Source organism: Bactrocera dorsalis, chromosome 1 (assembly GCF_023373825.1).
Source record: "Bactrocera dorsalis isolate Fly_Bdor chromosome 1, ASM2337382v1, whole genome shotgun sequence".
Classification (NCBI taxonomy): domain Eukaryota; kingdom Metazoa; phylum Arthropoda; class Insecta; order Diptera; family Tephritidae; genus Bactrocera; species Bactrocera dorsalis.
In genome coordinates this window covers 80,555,629-80,570,257 of record NC_064303.1, presented here as the reverse complement: position 1 = coordinate 80,570,257, position 14,629 = coordinate 80,555,629, and the positions used below count along the sequence as shown (strand labels likewise).

The window sequence follows — 14,629 nt, the reverse complement described above, 5'->3', positions numbered from 1 at the left end:
CAGTCTTTTCACAAATGATGACAAAGCTTTTATCGGGAAGACGCTGACTCATCAGCATTGTACAATTGTTCATTTTTGATTTCCATTTGATGCATTTCTGTCAGCAAAGCATTTATAAATGGTATAATTGCTGATGTGCCGCTCGATAAAACTTCACTACAGACTTTAAGAATGCGTATTCCATACCGACGCTTGAATTTTGAAAACAGCCTTGACTTGCTGAAAATCCATGGCCAATCTATAAGCCAAAAAGCTATCATCTAATTTTTATAAAACATTACATTTTTCGGCGACTGATAATCCTTTTGCACAGCACAACAAATGTGCATAATACATACATATGTATATTTGTTTGTAAACACAATCGACATCTCGAAGTTAAAATGACATCAAAAATAGAAAAAAGTCTCAATTTAAATTAATTAGATTTGCTGGATGCCATACGAAACTTAAGCAAAGTGTGGGATGTCAATGTAAAATCCGAGGCAATTGCAAACTGTTTTAGGAAAGTAGGATTTGTAAAAGTTGCCACCACGACGAACGGCACGAAGAAGGCTTTTTACCACTATCCCACTTCGCCTTTAGATTATTCATTTAAAACAATTGCTAATATTTATGTAACAGTTAAAGACTACATTATTTTTAGAGTCCGTGTGGCGATTGAAAGCTGCTTAACTTTTGTACTTAACTTTTGTGAGCCTCTACAGTAATACCAATTATAAACTAAATATTCTGCTGTATGTGTACAGTGATTATTCCTGGACAAAGAAATCTATCATAATTACAAAAAGATTTGAGATTTGTTGGTTCAATTTTTTCATCAAGCATGTATAATTTTTTTAAGCTTAATCCTACCACTTATGAGCCATTTGTTGAATAAAATAAAAGGCCAAACATTTATTTTTCAATTATTTCCATATGTATTTGCATTTTTATTATTCGTATTTCAATTTCGGTTTAATTTCTAGTTTGTTCACTCATTTCATGTATTTTCTCTTTTAATATCTTAGTAGCATTTTTGCGTTTCGCCTTGCTTAATTTATTTATTTCTTGCACACGATGTCTTCTACACATGTGTGTAAGTATGATTTTTTTTTATAGTTTTCGTGTTTTCCATTCATTATTCATAGTAAAAAATTGCGCATATTAAATAAGTAGAAAAAAGATACAACTACACATGGTACTAATTCCGTTTACTGTGTCATTTAATAATATTTATTATATTAGTTTTATATTCATTAATTTATATTTATTTTGTTTTACATTCGCTTACAAATTTTCTTTAACAAATAAAAAACTTTTTTTACAATACTTACATAAAAATATAAAAATATTAGTTATATATGTATATATAGAGAAAGCAATAGCTAAGCATGAATAAGAAAGGTATTCAAGTGCAGCACATTGTGAATGGTGAAAATTTTCTAAACGGCTGTATTATACTGCTTGCGGTATTATTATTAAGTCGGTTGAGCTCTTGAGCGCAATATGCACGTCTACGTGTATGGTTAAAAAAAAGAGTACATATTACAAAGAGCGCCGAACAATTATGATTTGCCTAATATTTTGTTTGAAAATAGATATGCTTAAGAAATGGAAGCATAGCGCTTGGCCATCAACGCCAATTCGGCAATGAAGAGATTATATTGGAAATATATTTTATACTTTTAACGCAGAGCAATAAAATTATAGTGTTTTTTATTAAAATACAAAAACAAAAACAAAACTGTACAATTTAATTAACAATTAATTTAAAAAAGTCAAAATTAATAACATAAATAACTTTCTTTGTATGCATTTATGTAGGTATACAATCAATAATGACTATGTACTCCGTTCTGAACACAGTGAAAAACTAAAACCAATTAAAAAAACTACTTTAAAAATACAAAATTAATATTATTTCTTCTAAATATCCGTCATTTATTAATGAAACTCTTATCTCTTTCATATTTTAGGTTGCGACATTCTGCAGTAGTCGTCTGCATTCCTTTATCGACCTTATAATAATTATTTTTTTTAAATATTTTAAAAGTTAAGAATTAAACTATTTATATTCGCAAGCGGGACTTTTAGAATATTATTTTTGTCGTATTACTTATTTATATTTATAATATAATAATTTAGTACATTTAATAATAAAATGAAGCAGCTGGGCTGGTTCGAAAGTGTTTACCATTGAAAGGTAGAAGCGGGTTTTGGCGCTCCGTTGCTTAGTGGCTTTAGTGCTAAATAGTTGACTACAGAGCTGAGCAGCTACGTACATACATAGGTGCATGAGACCACGAATGCCATTTACACATACTAGTACAGCACATATATGTATGTTTATATAAACGTTATTTTTATTTTCCTACGATAGTCTGTTCTATTTAAAATATGTTTACTTTATATTTTCAGTGTTTTATATTTAATGTATTTGCATTTTTAATCATCACCTCTCCATGTTTTTGAATAATTTATAGTAGTAATGAAATTTCGTATATATATTTTTGCATAGTATAGTATACATATTACATTATTTTATGGTTTGTGTATTTATAAAGTATTGTTTGGTTTTTCAATTTACTTTATGTAGCTTACTACATACTAGTATGTCTGTGCAAGCTCTACGAAAATGAAGGGATCTTTTTGTGAGTACACAGTATTCGGTTTCTTGTATAGTAAAAAAAATAAAAACTTTTTTAAATTTGTGTTTTGCAAAAGTATTTCTTTGTTTATTTTATAACTGATAAGCTACATAAATTCAAAGCAGTATAAACCCGAACCCTTCAAAATCGTTTTTTCGTTTTTATATTTTATGTGTCAACACATTTTTGCAAAGTCTCTGGCCTCATACATTTATTATTATTTCGTTATTTACTCATAGGGTATGATTTTTTTGTCTTTTGTAAATATGATATATGATAATTATATTTGTGACATTATATGACTTTTCCGACCTTTCCTAAAAAGCTTTTACATTAAATATGTAAGCATATTTCATATACATATTTTATATTTGCATTCAAAGCCTTCAATGTTTTGTAGTGAAAATCATATTAAACTTTATTTTAAATTTCATTTCACTAAACGATCAGAGTGTTTAAAAAGAAAATTATTCGATTTTTCACCTACCAAAATAAATGGCGTGAGCATTTTATTATTACAAAAGGGAAAGAAAAGTTTTCGATTCCAGAAAATGGGCCAACATAGAATTCTGAATTTTGTTAAAGAAATTCGAAAAATCCTCCTAAAGAATATATTTGAGACCTACGGGTTTCTGCATCCAATAATCTTTTTGATACATTTTACGTCACTCTTTTAGTTTAAAAGCCTTTATACGAAATATACAAATGTTATAATTGTAGAAAATTAGAGTAAAAAGATATTTTTTGACTATCAATCAATAAAGTATGCAATCCAATGCTACAAATGAATTCTATCGAAGATCTAACCCTGTTTGAATCGGTAAGTAAGTATAATTTGTTTACAGAATATTTGTAAATTTTTTTCTAGACGTTACATTCATTTCAATTACAAAACAAGCTTGAAATGGTTGCAAAGCTTTTTTCTTTGTATTCAGACATACAAGAACAAATTTCGATGCAACTAAATTTTTGAGTGGTCACATATGTATATACTATACTTGAAAAACTGAAACAATATGGAAATTTGGAAATTTGTTTCTCCAAGTTACAAAAAGCTTATATTCTATGAAAATGAACAAAGTAATAAGTATGAGTATTTTAAAAATTAAAAAAAAATTACAAGCATTTTCCGAAATAAAATCCTTTTGTCGAATTTAAGAAAATGCTAACTTATTTTCGAAAACATTACTTCAAATAGTATTTTCACTAATTACAAATATTTACAACAAATTTCACGCTTAAAAATTGCTCTCAAATTAGTCGCGCCAATAAACAGTGAAGCATTTATTTAAGTCAATTGTGTTTTCATACCTATCTAAAATAATTTCAGCAACAACCAAAATATTTGTTCACTTTTATATTGTAAAAAAACCTATCTGATGTTTAAAATCAATCGCTCCTTCTAAGTCTAATATAAATATCTATAAATATGTTTGCAATAAACAATGAGATTTCAGTGCGCACACGTTCACAAATTGCGGCGCGTAATGTTGCGCTCGAACAAATATTGTCGAAAATGCTGGCAACTTGAAAATTGTTAGCAACTTAAATCGAATTAACCCGCTTTTTTCCGTGCTTGCCTTCTTCAAAACTGTCTTCATTAGAGTTGAAGAAGAACAAATAATCTAAGATAATAACTATGATAATAATAATCAACTAAAATATATAATACAATACTATGCAAGTGCCAGTTTTTTGCGTTCATTTATTGTAATATATATAAATATATATATTTGCATCCATTAATTGGTTCATAAGTTTATGTATATAATTTAAATGTTTCGTTTTTTGGTAGTTGCATCCACGTTAATTAATTTGCTCTTAATAGTTTAAAATAGCAAAGGTTTGGATTGTGATAATTTGACGATACTCATCCCTCTCTAATTGTTATCATGTTTGTTGTTGCATAATTTTTTATTTTGAAATTTGCTTTCTTCGTTTTAGCGCTTGCTGTAGCTTTTCATTTACACATTAACCGTTATTTATGTCGTATTTCATTACATTTACGTGTATCGGTAAAATTATATAATAATATCTAAATTTGTTTGTGATACCGCCAGGCGGTATTAGCAGCAGTAGTAGCAACAGGTGCAAACTTCCTAAAGTGGCCAGTATCAATGAGTTGTGTTTATGTGTGTAGTTGCGTATGTTTTTTGATGAATGTAATGTGCTGGCATAACGAGGAATATGCCAAACTGCTGCCGCAAATGTAGTTTGCTTACGTGCCATTTGCCTTTGGTAACGGTCGTACCAAATATAATTTTTCGCCTTGCTTATTCGTATAAATCGGTGCTCTTTGGTAATGATCTACTAATTGATCTAGTGTGTGAAATTTACGTTGGCCAATGCAGTACATGCTGTTCTCAACGTGTACACGGAAGTGTTTATTGCGGCCTGGCGCCTTAAGAGAAACCGAATAATCACCCATCTGAAAGTGGAAAAGAAATATTATATTTTAATATACAGCTATGTTCATTAAAATAGTCGTGCTGGTGGGTTCTAACAATAAAATAAAAAATATGAAGGCAAAAATACAAACTACTATTTGAGTGACATTTAAAATTAATTTAAAGTTTCTTTGTTCTAATTTATTAAACTATGGCTAATTGTTGTTATTGCTATTTTAACGGAAATCCTGTTTGCGTAGAAAAGCCATCGATGGGGTCGGATTATTGGGAAAGGGATGTTAGATGAGCTGGTTTCAGGTGATGTAATTGTAATACAAAAGTAGTTAGAACCAGGCTGTATGAAAGAAATAGGTTTGGTATTTCGAGGTTGATTCTGGATAAGTAAGTGTTTAACATCTTTAAACTATCTGAAGAGTAATTCGTCAACCGAAAGCATACGGGCTTCTATGTGTGATTGATGGGTTCACATCTAGAGGCATCCTGTTATATTCCGGTGCTGCGTCGTTAATGTCCCGTTGGCTGATTGGCTTGTAATTTGCCAACAACTTTTCTTTGTCTTTTAATCACGTACTGTCCGGTTATAACTTGCTAATTTTGTGCATGTGTGTAATTGACAATAATTGAAGAAGAAATTGAGAAGAAATAAATAACTAACAAAACGTCCACACAGAACACCAAACGAAATGAGGATATAAACGGACACAAGTTATGTTACTAAGTAGACTTGTCTTGAAAATATGATAAGCGAGTAATAAGGATTTGTTGAGTGATTCCTGAACAAGGTGCACAACTCGATGAATGAAAGTCGGTGGGACCGATTGTGGATTTTGTAGTGGTAAAGACCTAAGGCATTCAGTCAATAGTTTTGGAGACAATACATAACCAACAATATAGACAAGAATTTTAAATAAGTAAAACAAAATGTAATTAAAATACTAAAAATAATTATTGTTCTAGGAATAATACTAATATATCAATACTTACATTAGTCTCACTATCTCGTATAAGGAAATCACCATCATGTCCATGTTGATTCAATACTGTGTCGCATTGGCTACGGGTGATAGCGCCATAATACCAGGATTTTCCAGCCAAATTTGGCCGTTCCATCGGTGCCATAGGTGGTGAAGATTGCGCTGACATGCCGTCATTGCGACGATCAATTGAATCACCACCACTGCTACCGCCACCACCGCCATTGCCATTGCCACCACTATTATTACGGAACGGTGTAGCTAGATAATCGTTTAACTCTTGGAGATAGTTGCGTGGAACTAAACCGACTTGACCTTGATTATTTCTTGCCTTATACCAATCTGGATCAGATGCTGGACGATCCACAATTTCGAGTCTGTCTCCTTTCTCAAATGACAGTTCTTGGTCATTGTTTGATGAGAAGCTATAAAGCGCGACCTAAGGTGAATATAATTTAAATTTAATGTATTTCTTACTGATTTTTTGTTTTTATTTGGTAAATAATTGAAAAAAGAAATGTTTACCACAATGTCGAGCACATTCTCCGCCATGGCATATGTATGTATTTCACCGTCATTATCACAATCCTCAGTTGTGTAATTACTTGGAAACCAGCCGACGGCATTTCCACTCTGGCCACGCCACCAGCCATCGTTTGACTTTTCAAGTATGAGAATACGTGTCCCTTTGCTCAGTGACAGTTCGTCTGGCTGTTGGGCTTGATAATTATATTTAACGATTGCAGTGCCAATAGCTTCGGCTGGATCTGGTGGTAAACGTCGTGACATTGTTGGACTTTCAATTTGCCTTGAGGGTGAACAATTTGGTAATGTTTTCGAACCGGAGCCTTTTTTCACTTTTTTCTTAATGCTGCAAGAAAGCAAAGTACAAATTAACAATGAATATTGGAACCAGTTATTTGTTTTATAATTAAGAAAGCTAAGTATGAATGCCGCAATTGTATGGTAACGATTCAAATTTAAGAGGGCTTAGCTACATGTCATGGAATGCAATTCAATAGTTATGTGGACTTTTGGTTAAACTATGTGTATTATATAATATATATGGATGGATTTCCTTTAATATAACGATGCAGGGTATCTATATGTATTTAATGCTACATTTATATCCGAAGGTAGTAGGAGTAATTTAAACATGAAACACTTCTACAGGGTTGAAAACATTTTACGAATGCACATGAAATATAATATGTAATTATATTTAAATTACCGGTATAATATGCAAACGTTTCTAGTTCTCCAAACATAAAGTAATGTTCTAAACTTTTTGATAATATAGCCTTTCACAAACCGATTAGTGACTTATGTATATAGGTTTATAGATCAATTTACATTATTGAAATTGTATACACTTTTCATGACTTTTGGTAACAATATATTCAAATTTTCACTAATATTTTATTTTGTCAAAAAGTAAAGTAAAACTTTCAAAAATAAAAAAATGTTAACTTCCCAGGCAAGCTTTGAGGAACAGTAATACAGGCTATTAAATTTTTTTTAATATAGTAATAACTCAGCTTTGTTAATAAGAATTTCAATTTTTTATCTGATGTTGGTGCTCTCCTAATATGTCTTTCTGACAAACAATAAACAATTAACACCATAAATTGGTAGACATGATTTTAACATTTTAAATTCCCTTCTGAACATCAGGTATACGAACCTTGACACGATTTTATAATGAAGGGCAATTTTTCTAGAATCGGTTGTTGTTTTACTTTGAGATCAGCTCATAAGTCGTTTGGAGCTGATCAATTTGTAAAAACCTACAATTGTAAAAACAAAACTCTTCCCATATTGTTAATTAAATAAAAAGAATTGGTAAAGTATAACATAATAATTTGGGAAATATTCTGAAAATATTTGGATTCCGCAGAAATATGCTGAATCACCTTTTAAAACAAATTCCTCAACTAATTCAATATACACTTCTGAAAATTAAAGGCGCAAATTTTAGTGGGCAGGATTACTTTAATAACATGCTAGAAGAATACATTTATTTTTAAAGATGGCTGTTAGCAGTCTACTAGTCAGCCAATCTATGAATAACCGAATCATTCAATACGAAGTATCTTGAATTTGGTGTTGGTTTTAGTGTTTTTTGTGTAATGATTGGAAACAAGGAGCGACAAACTACGAATATGAAAATCATAATGTAAGCAAAGCAATATGAATACCAAATTATAGACAAAACTAACACATTACAGAAAGTAAAAATCATAATTAGTGTTGCATTCACAAAATAGCAAGAGTATAAAGTGTTAGGTACAGTTGCAGTAAATTGTATTTTTCCTACTAAGAACTTAAGTAGGCGCCAACTCACCTATCGAATAATGACGGTTTCTCCTTCTTCACATAATTGCTAGGTACATAACCTGACAGATTGCGATTATTTTGCACACGCCACCAATGTTTTGAATCGTCTAGCAGTAAGTAGCGTTCATTTTTTCGCAAATCTAATTCTTGCGCACCTTGCGCGGCATAATCGTATTTGGCTACAACGTAGCAAACGTCTTCTTGTGATTTGCCTGTGAAATACCAAAGAAAAATATCAAAAGTAATTTGCATTCAATAAACAATTACAACCGACTAAAAGCAGCAACATACATACATACATAGGGGCTTAATGCTCGGCTTTGTCTGGCGGTTCGACTTAACACAAAAATCGGTAAAAATTGTTTTTGCTTTACTCATACTTATTCTTGCAAAGATTTATTTCGAAACAACGTTTTTGCAACATATTTAGTTGCATTATGCCACAGCGTTACCTTTATGAATACTGTTACATGTATGCAATTATTTTTGTATGTATGTATGTATGCGGTCTACTTTTTGTTTAGTACCAACCGTGTTTCATGTTGCCCGCCATTGATTGTTGACCGCAACTGGAGTTACCGCTGCTGCTGCCGCCGCTGTAATCGCCTGCGTATCCGGCGATATTGGACGCTGCCGTCACTTGACCGAAGGTCACGCTCTTGTGCTGTGCACTACAACTGGATGCGGTCGACAGGGTGCGTTGGTGTTGCTGCTGCTGCGACTGTGAGCGTGGTTGATATGAGGCGGTCACTGCAATTGCTGTTGCGTGTTGTTGTGGTATATGCCGATGTTGATGTGCTGGCGAACCCGGTGTTGCTGGATAGGGCTGGGGTGGATATTGCTGGTGGTAGTGGGCACCGACTAAGCCACCACCACTACTATTGCCTATCAGTACGTGTGGTTGTTGATGTGATTGCTGGTGATTATGATTATGATGGTGTAATTGATGTTGATGTTGTTGTTGATTTATCGGTACGTTACTCGCCGTTGAGGAATCGGGGATATTGCGAGCAAATCGTTGGGGATATTCCAACATTCCAGTACTCCTCTAAGCGCGGAGGAGGCGTCGTCCTACGGGTTCTCACTAGATTTATGGATGATGCTAATCACAACGGCGGCAATTTGGCTCCTGAGTATAAGTGAAAATAGTTTCAATGTTGCCCTCGGTTAGTCTGACTCGTTGCCAATTGAGTTCATTCATTGCTATAACAACGATAACAACAACAACAACGAATAGACGACAGTTGGCGATGTGTATGATGTGTGTGAACCAAAATTGATGTGCATACGAGTTGAGTTGGTTGATGTGATCAATCAAGAAATGCAGAAAGAAAACAAATAAAGAAAGAGAAAAGGCCAACAAATTATAATTAAGGCATTCACTAGCAGTTAATAAGCAAATAGAATAACAATTATATATAATAATAGCAAATGCAAAAAAATATTTCGCAACAAATTTAAAATATGTTGGTGTGCTGCAAAATTATGTAGTATGTGTATGTATTGTACACCTATGTAACATAATGTATTTAAATAAAAGGCAAATAAATTAAAATTTTCAATGGTTTATGTGCGAACCTAAATGAGTTACGGTCTTAATAAATCCTCACAGAGTACAACACTACTGCTATCAGAGTGATTACCTCATATCACACACATACAAAACTACGACACTTCAACGAATGCAATATTTGTGTCGTGAATAAGATGTTTTTACAGAGTCATAATATATTTTTATTATTTTATTGAATCATAATATATGTTTTTCCAAAAACGTCACTGCAGATCTCCCATTTATGATCTTCCATTTACTGAGCGTATACATATAGTTTCAAATATGCATGATATGTGTGTATGCATGTGAGTGATAATCGAGTAGTTGTACATATATTTTTAAAAGTTACAATCATAAAATTATATAGATTTGATATCATTTGAAAAATATTATTTTACTCATAATGTCTCTTATTAATTTCAAGTCAATGTTTATATAATATGACATTAATCATATATTTAATTAATACGACATTCACCCCATGTTTAACTTTAGTTTAAATTATTTCTTTAGAACTTGTTGTTCTCGCTTTCATACAATATGATATTAAAATCCTAATCCGTTTAGTGGGCAAGTTTACGCCTTCTCAAACGGCCCCAAACAATTATTAAAATTTAGATGCAAAACCAGACAACAACAAGCAAATAAATTGAAAAATACAAAACTGTTGTTTGGTACAACGAATTGCAGGAGAGGAGGTTTTATATAGACTTCTTACAAAACACCAAATTTACTTAGAACACATTTTTTCGACTCAACCAAATTGAATACATAACATTATCGGTTCATCCGTTCAACGCTAACCAAGCCTACTTTTCATATAACGCAATTTACAAATCTATCTGATTCTTTCACTTTATGGTATACAAATCAAGCACGAATAAATACATCAAAATAAAGCTTTGCACAAATTGTTTCTTTAAGGTATACCATACGAGACTAAAAATTTCCAAAATCGAACAATAACTTATTAAACCCCCAGATGCCATATAAGTGGACGACAGTGACTAAAATGCCTTTCTACTTAAAATATTTTGTTCAAACTGTGGGATATACTTATATTATTACAGCTCCGAGAGAATCTATTCCTAATATTAATATACACTTGCGTCAAAAATTTCTAAAATCGGGTCAATATTTCCCTTATCCCCATATAAAGAGTATCGAACAACTTTTCTTTAAAATATGTAATACGAATCAAATTTGTCTATATACCAACATACTACGTATAAGTCACATAAAGCTGTGTGCAATTAATAGTTGAGTTTATCAATAATGGACGGTAAATTAAGAATACACTCTTAAGAAATCGCTAATGATAAAAGCTAAGTTGAATCATACACAATGTTCATGTATGTATTAGAAAAGCTAGCATTTTGGCGAAAAATTTCTCGAATCGAAAAAAATCTATTTGCTATTTAGCTATTTTTATACAAAGCGTACATACATATGTATTTACTTTCGTTTTATCAAAACTGATTAACATTTTTTAAACGCTTATCATTTATTCCGTGCGAAAATAGTAATAGAAATGCATATATGTATATTAGGGTGTCCATTATTTCCCAAGTCAGTTTCAGTTTTTGTCAAGTTTTGAAACCATTTTACTTTGCCCAAATATTTTTAAAGGATTTTATTTGTCTTTTGTACATTGTCAGTGCATTTCATGTATACTATTATCCGTATCACTTCGAAAGAATGTTTTATGGAAAAAATCAAAGAAACATTTTAATTTATTTTTAAGGCTGTGGGTTTAATTGTACAATGCAAAATATCAAATAATTCCATGTTATACAGATGGAAAAGGACATATACTTTAGGCGCGATAATATTTAAAATAAAGAGCTTGTTTACATTGGATCCTTTTTTAAGGCATGAACTGAAGCCTCAAAGGACACTTGCAAAAAAAATCTACTTGGCAAATAACGGACACTCTAATATACATAAGCACATGAATTACGTTTATCAGGCATGAGTAGTGTGTAACAGCCTAAAAAGATAAAACTGAATTTGAAACTAGTAATAATAATTGTTGGTTACTCGTAATGGCATGTGGCTCCGCGATATGCCTCAACTGTAGTGGAGGCATGACAAGATTGAAAATGCAAACAAACGAAAACAAGTGAAAGTTGTAGTATCTGAGAGTAAAAACTACATTTACAACCATATGACGGCGACAGTAAGCAACAGTAACAAAAACAATAAATAACAATTACAACAAGAGTTGTTATAACAGTGATGGAAAAAGTTAAACACTTCGCTTGCCAATAGAAAAGGCAATTTAACAACAGCGAACGAAACGACAGCCGATTCACTTTTTACTTGTGTTATCGAGGAAAAATCAAAATTTAAAAGACATAAATTAATTTTATGATGGCGACAAAAAATGTGAAGGCTATAATCACGTATGGTACGTAGGCGAGCTGACTTTAATTGTAAGCTCTGTTTTGAACCGATTTGTACTGTGTGGAGCAATTAGCTGTAAAAGTTAATATTCAAACTCGGAAGCTTATCGAAATTTTGACGGGTGCATAACCTAACTCAAATATTTCGTTTGAACTCATTAAATGCATATACATATGTACTTATGTACATATATTTAAATCCCTCAACAATTGCATTATTCAGCCTGCATGCACATACATACATTACATGTTTTTCCACTGTCTCAAAAAAAACACAACTTCGTCATGCAATTCGATACACTTGCTGTTGTTGGTTCTTGAAGAGAGAGACATCCATTGTGCGCCTTCGAACGAAGTTGCTATTGCTTATCAGACTCCGCTATGGGTCAGAGGAAAGTATTTATAGCGCATGAAAGGAAAATTAACAACCAAACCTATACTATATATGCAACTTACAACAATATCGAGTTCATCCTCTGTATGTCAAACATAAAATAAAACTGGAACATTCATGAGTCTGTTCAAATCACTACGCTCCGGTAATATGGGAGTTTTAGATCATTTCAATACTTAGCCATTTTATTTTTAATGTTAAATTAAATTCGTAATTTAATAACATTATTACTTTAGTTTAAACATATTTCAACCGGAATAATTATATTCGACTGTTAATATGTAAGAAATATTAAATTAAAGTTAAGTGAGTGTGTATCATAGCGTGATAGGGTTTGGTGCTAAGGCTTAAGGCAATTGGTTCATGCCTTAAACCAGTCTCTTAATATGACAGCTCCTAGGATACAAAATTAGTTGAATTGGTTTGCAATTCTGTCTTGGATTCCACAACACCCCTGAATATTCCGATTCTCACTCGTAAATACGTGCAAGACTCATCTATTATTTAGGAATCATTATTATTTTATTCTGCCATTTGTTGGGTTTATAACAATATTCGTGTTTTTGAAAATTTAATCGTATAACAAAAAAAAAACATTTACAATAGTATTATTCACAGTATTGCCAATTTAAATCTGTAACGTTTTCCCATCTTTCCGACAACTTGGGCATTCGTCCCAACAAACTGTATGCTTGATTTTTCATATTCTGTTCTAATGTGAAGCGCATTCCAGAGAGGTCGTTCTGCATCGTTCGAAACAAATAATATTTAGTTAGAAGGAGCTGGGTGATAAAGCGGGTGAGGCAAAACTTCACAGCCACTGTTTTCAAATTCGGGTCTGGGCGTTTTTGAGCAACCAATCGTTTTAATTTTATGGCGTTCCAAATTAATGGTTTCGCTCGGGTTTAGAAGCTCATGAACCGCACCCTCTTTTGCTCCCACCATAACTTGTCATAAGTAAGTCATAAATATTCGCCTTTGCCGTTGATTTGGCTCGTTGGCCGTGGTTTCATGTGTAATCTTTTGCATTTAGGGTGGTTGTCGAATAGATTTTTCGAGGCGTGGCAATAAATGTGAACTAAAATAAAAAAATATACTATAAGTATTTGTTTACTTTAAAGGATTATTTAATTTTTTTTTTTTGAATTTAAAGTAACATTTTAGGAAAATAATTTCACACTTATGACTTACAACTGCATATTCTTTAGTATAAATAGTCATAAGCAACCGTAAAAAATGGCTTAACACAACGTGTTATTATGTCGAACTTATAAGACCAAAATCTTAGATATATATACATACTATATGTAAATAAATAATGATTTTCAGACACTAAAGTCACATAAGTTAAAAAGCAAATAAAAATCATAAGAAATCTTTTTTATAGCCTTAAAAAGTCGATCTTCAAGGAAACTCCTATGCACCCACGGCCTCAAATGAACTCGAGAAGAACGAATGGTTAAACATATTTCTCATTTACATGAATAGTGTCATAACTCAAAAAACACAGTTTTTTAGTTGTGTGTGCAGAAATGTGCGCAATGTCATTACACAAATTATGTAAAAATTGCATTCTGAAGCCGTGAAAAGTAAAAAGTCGAGAAAAGAATGCGACGTTATTCCACTTGTTATGTCTTACTATTAACCACAAATAACTTCATAATTCAAAGTGCAAAACTTTTATGCCTAAGGAAAAGCTGTAGGGCAGACTTTTTAGACCACTTATTGTCAGCACTTTATATTTGTTAAAAAGATACAATTGAAAACTTTATACCGCTTCTTAAAAATCGACTGTTTTGAGTTATGACAATATTCATGTAAATGAGCGATATGTCTTTTACAATCCGGTAAACTCGAATACTAAGCAGAGTAAGCTGAGCAATTCAGAAATTTTATTAATCCATTGTGCTGCTTGAATTTACTATA

General features: G+C 31.9%; 1 protein-coding gene across 2 annotated transcripts in view; it reads right to left on the bottom strand.

The window, feature by feature from the left end:
• Positions 1-896: 896 nt before the first annotated feature.
• Positions 897-14,629, bottom strand: part of LOC105223580 (cytoplasmic protein NCK1) — a 28,328-nt gene continuing 14,595 nt past the window's right edge. Inside the window, exons 3-7 of one of the 2 annotated variants that reach the window (XM_019989340.3) lie at positions 8,881-9,552; positions 8,357-8,561; positions 6,538-6,883; positions 6,023-6,451; positions 897-5,058 (exon numbers count right to left, since the gene is read on the bottom strand). In XM_019989340.3, the coding sequence (XP_019844899.1) occupies positions 4,849-5,058; positions 6,023-6,451; positions 6,538-6,883; positions 8,357-8,561; positions 8,881-9,385 (1,695 nt within the window). In that variant the 5' untranslated portion in view covers positions 9,386-9,552 and the 3' untranslated portion in view covers positions 897-4,848. The remainder of the gene's footprint in view (positions 5,059-6,022; positions 6,452-6,537; positions 6,884-8,356; positions 8,562-8,880; positions 9,553-14,629) is intronic. The other variant, XM_049446453.1, reaches the window with a different exon arrangement.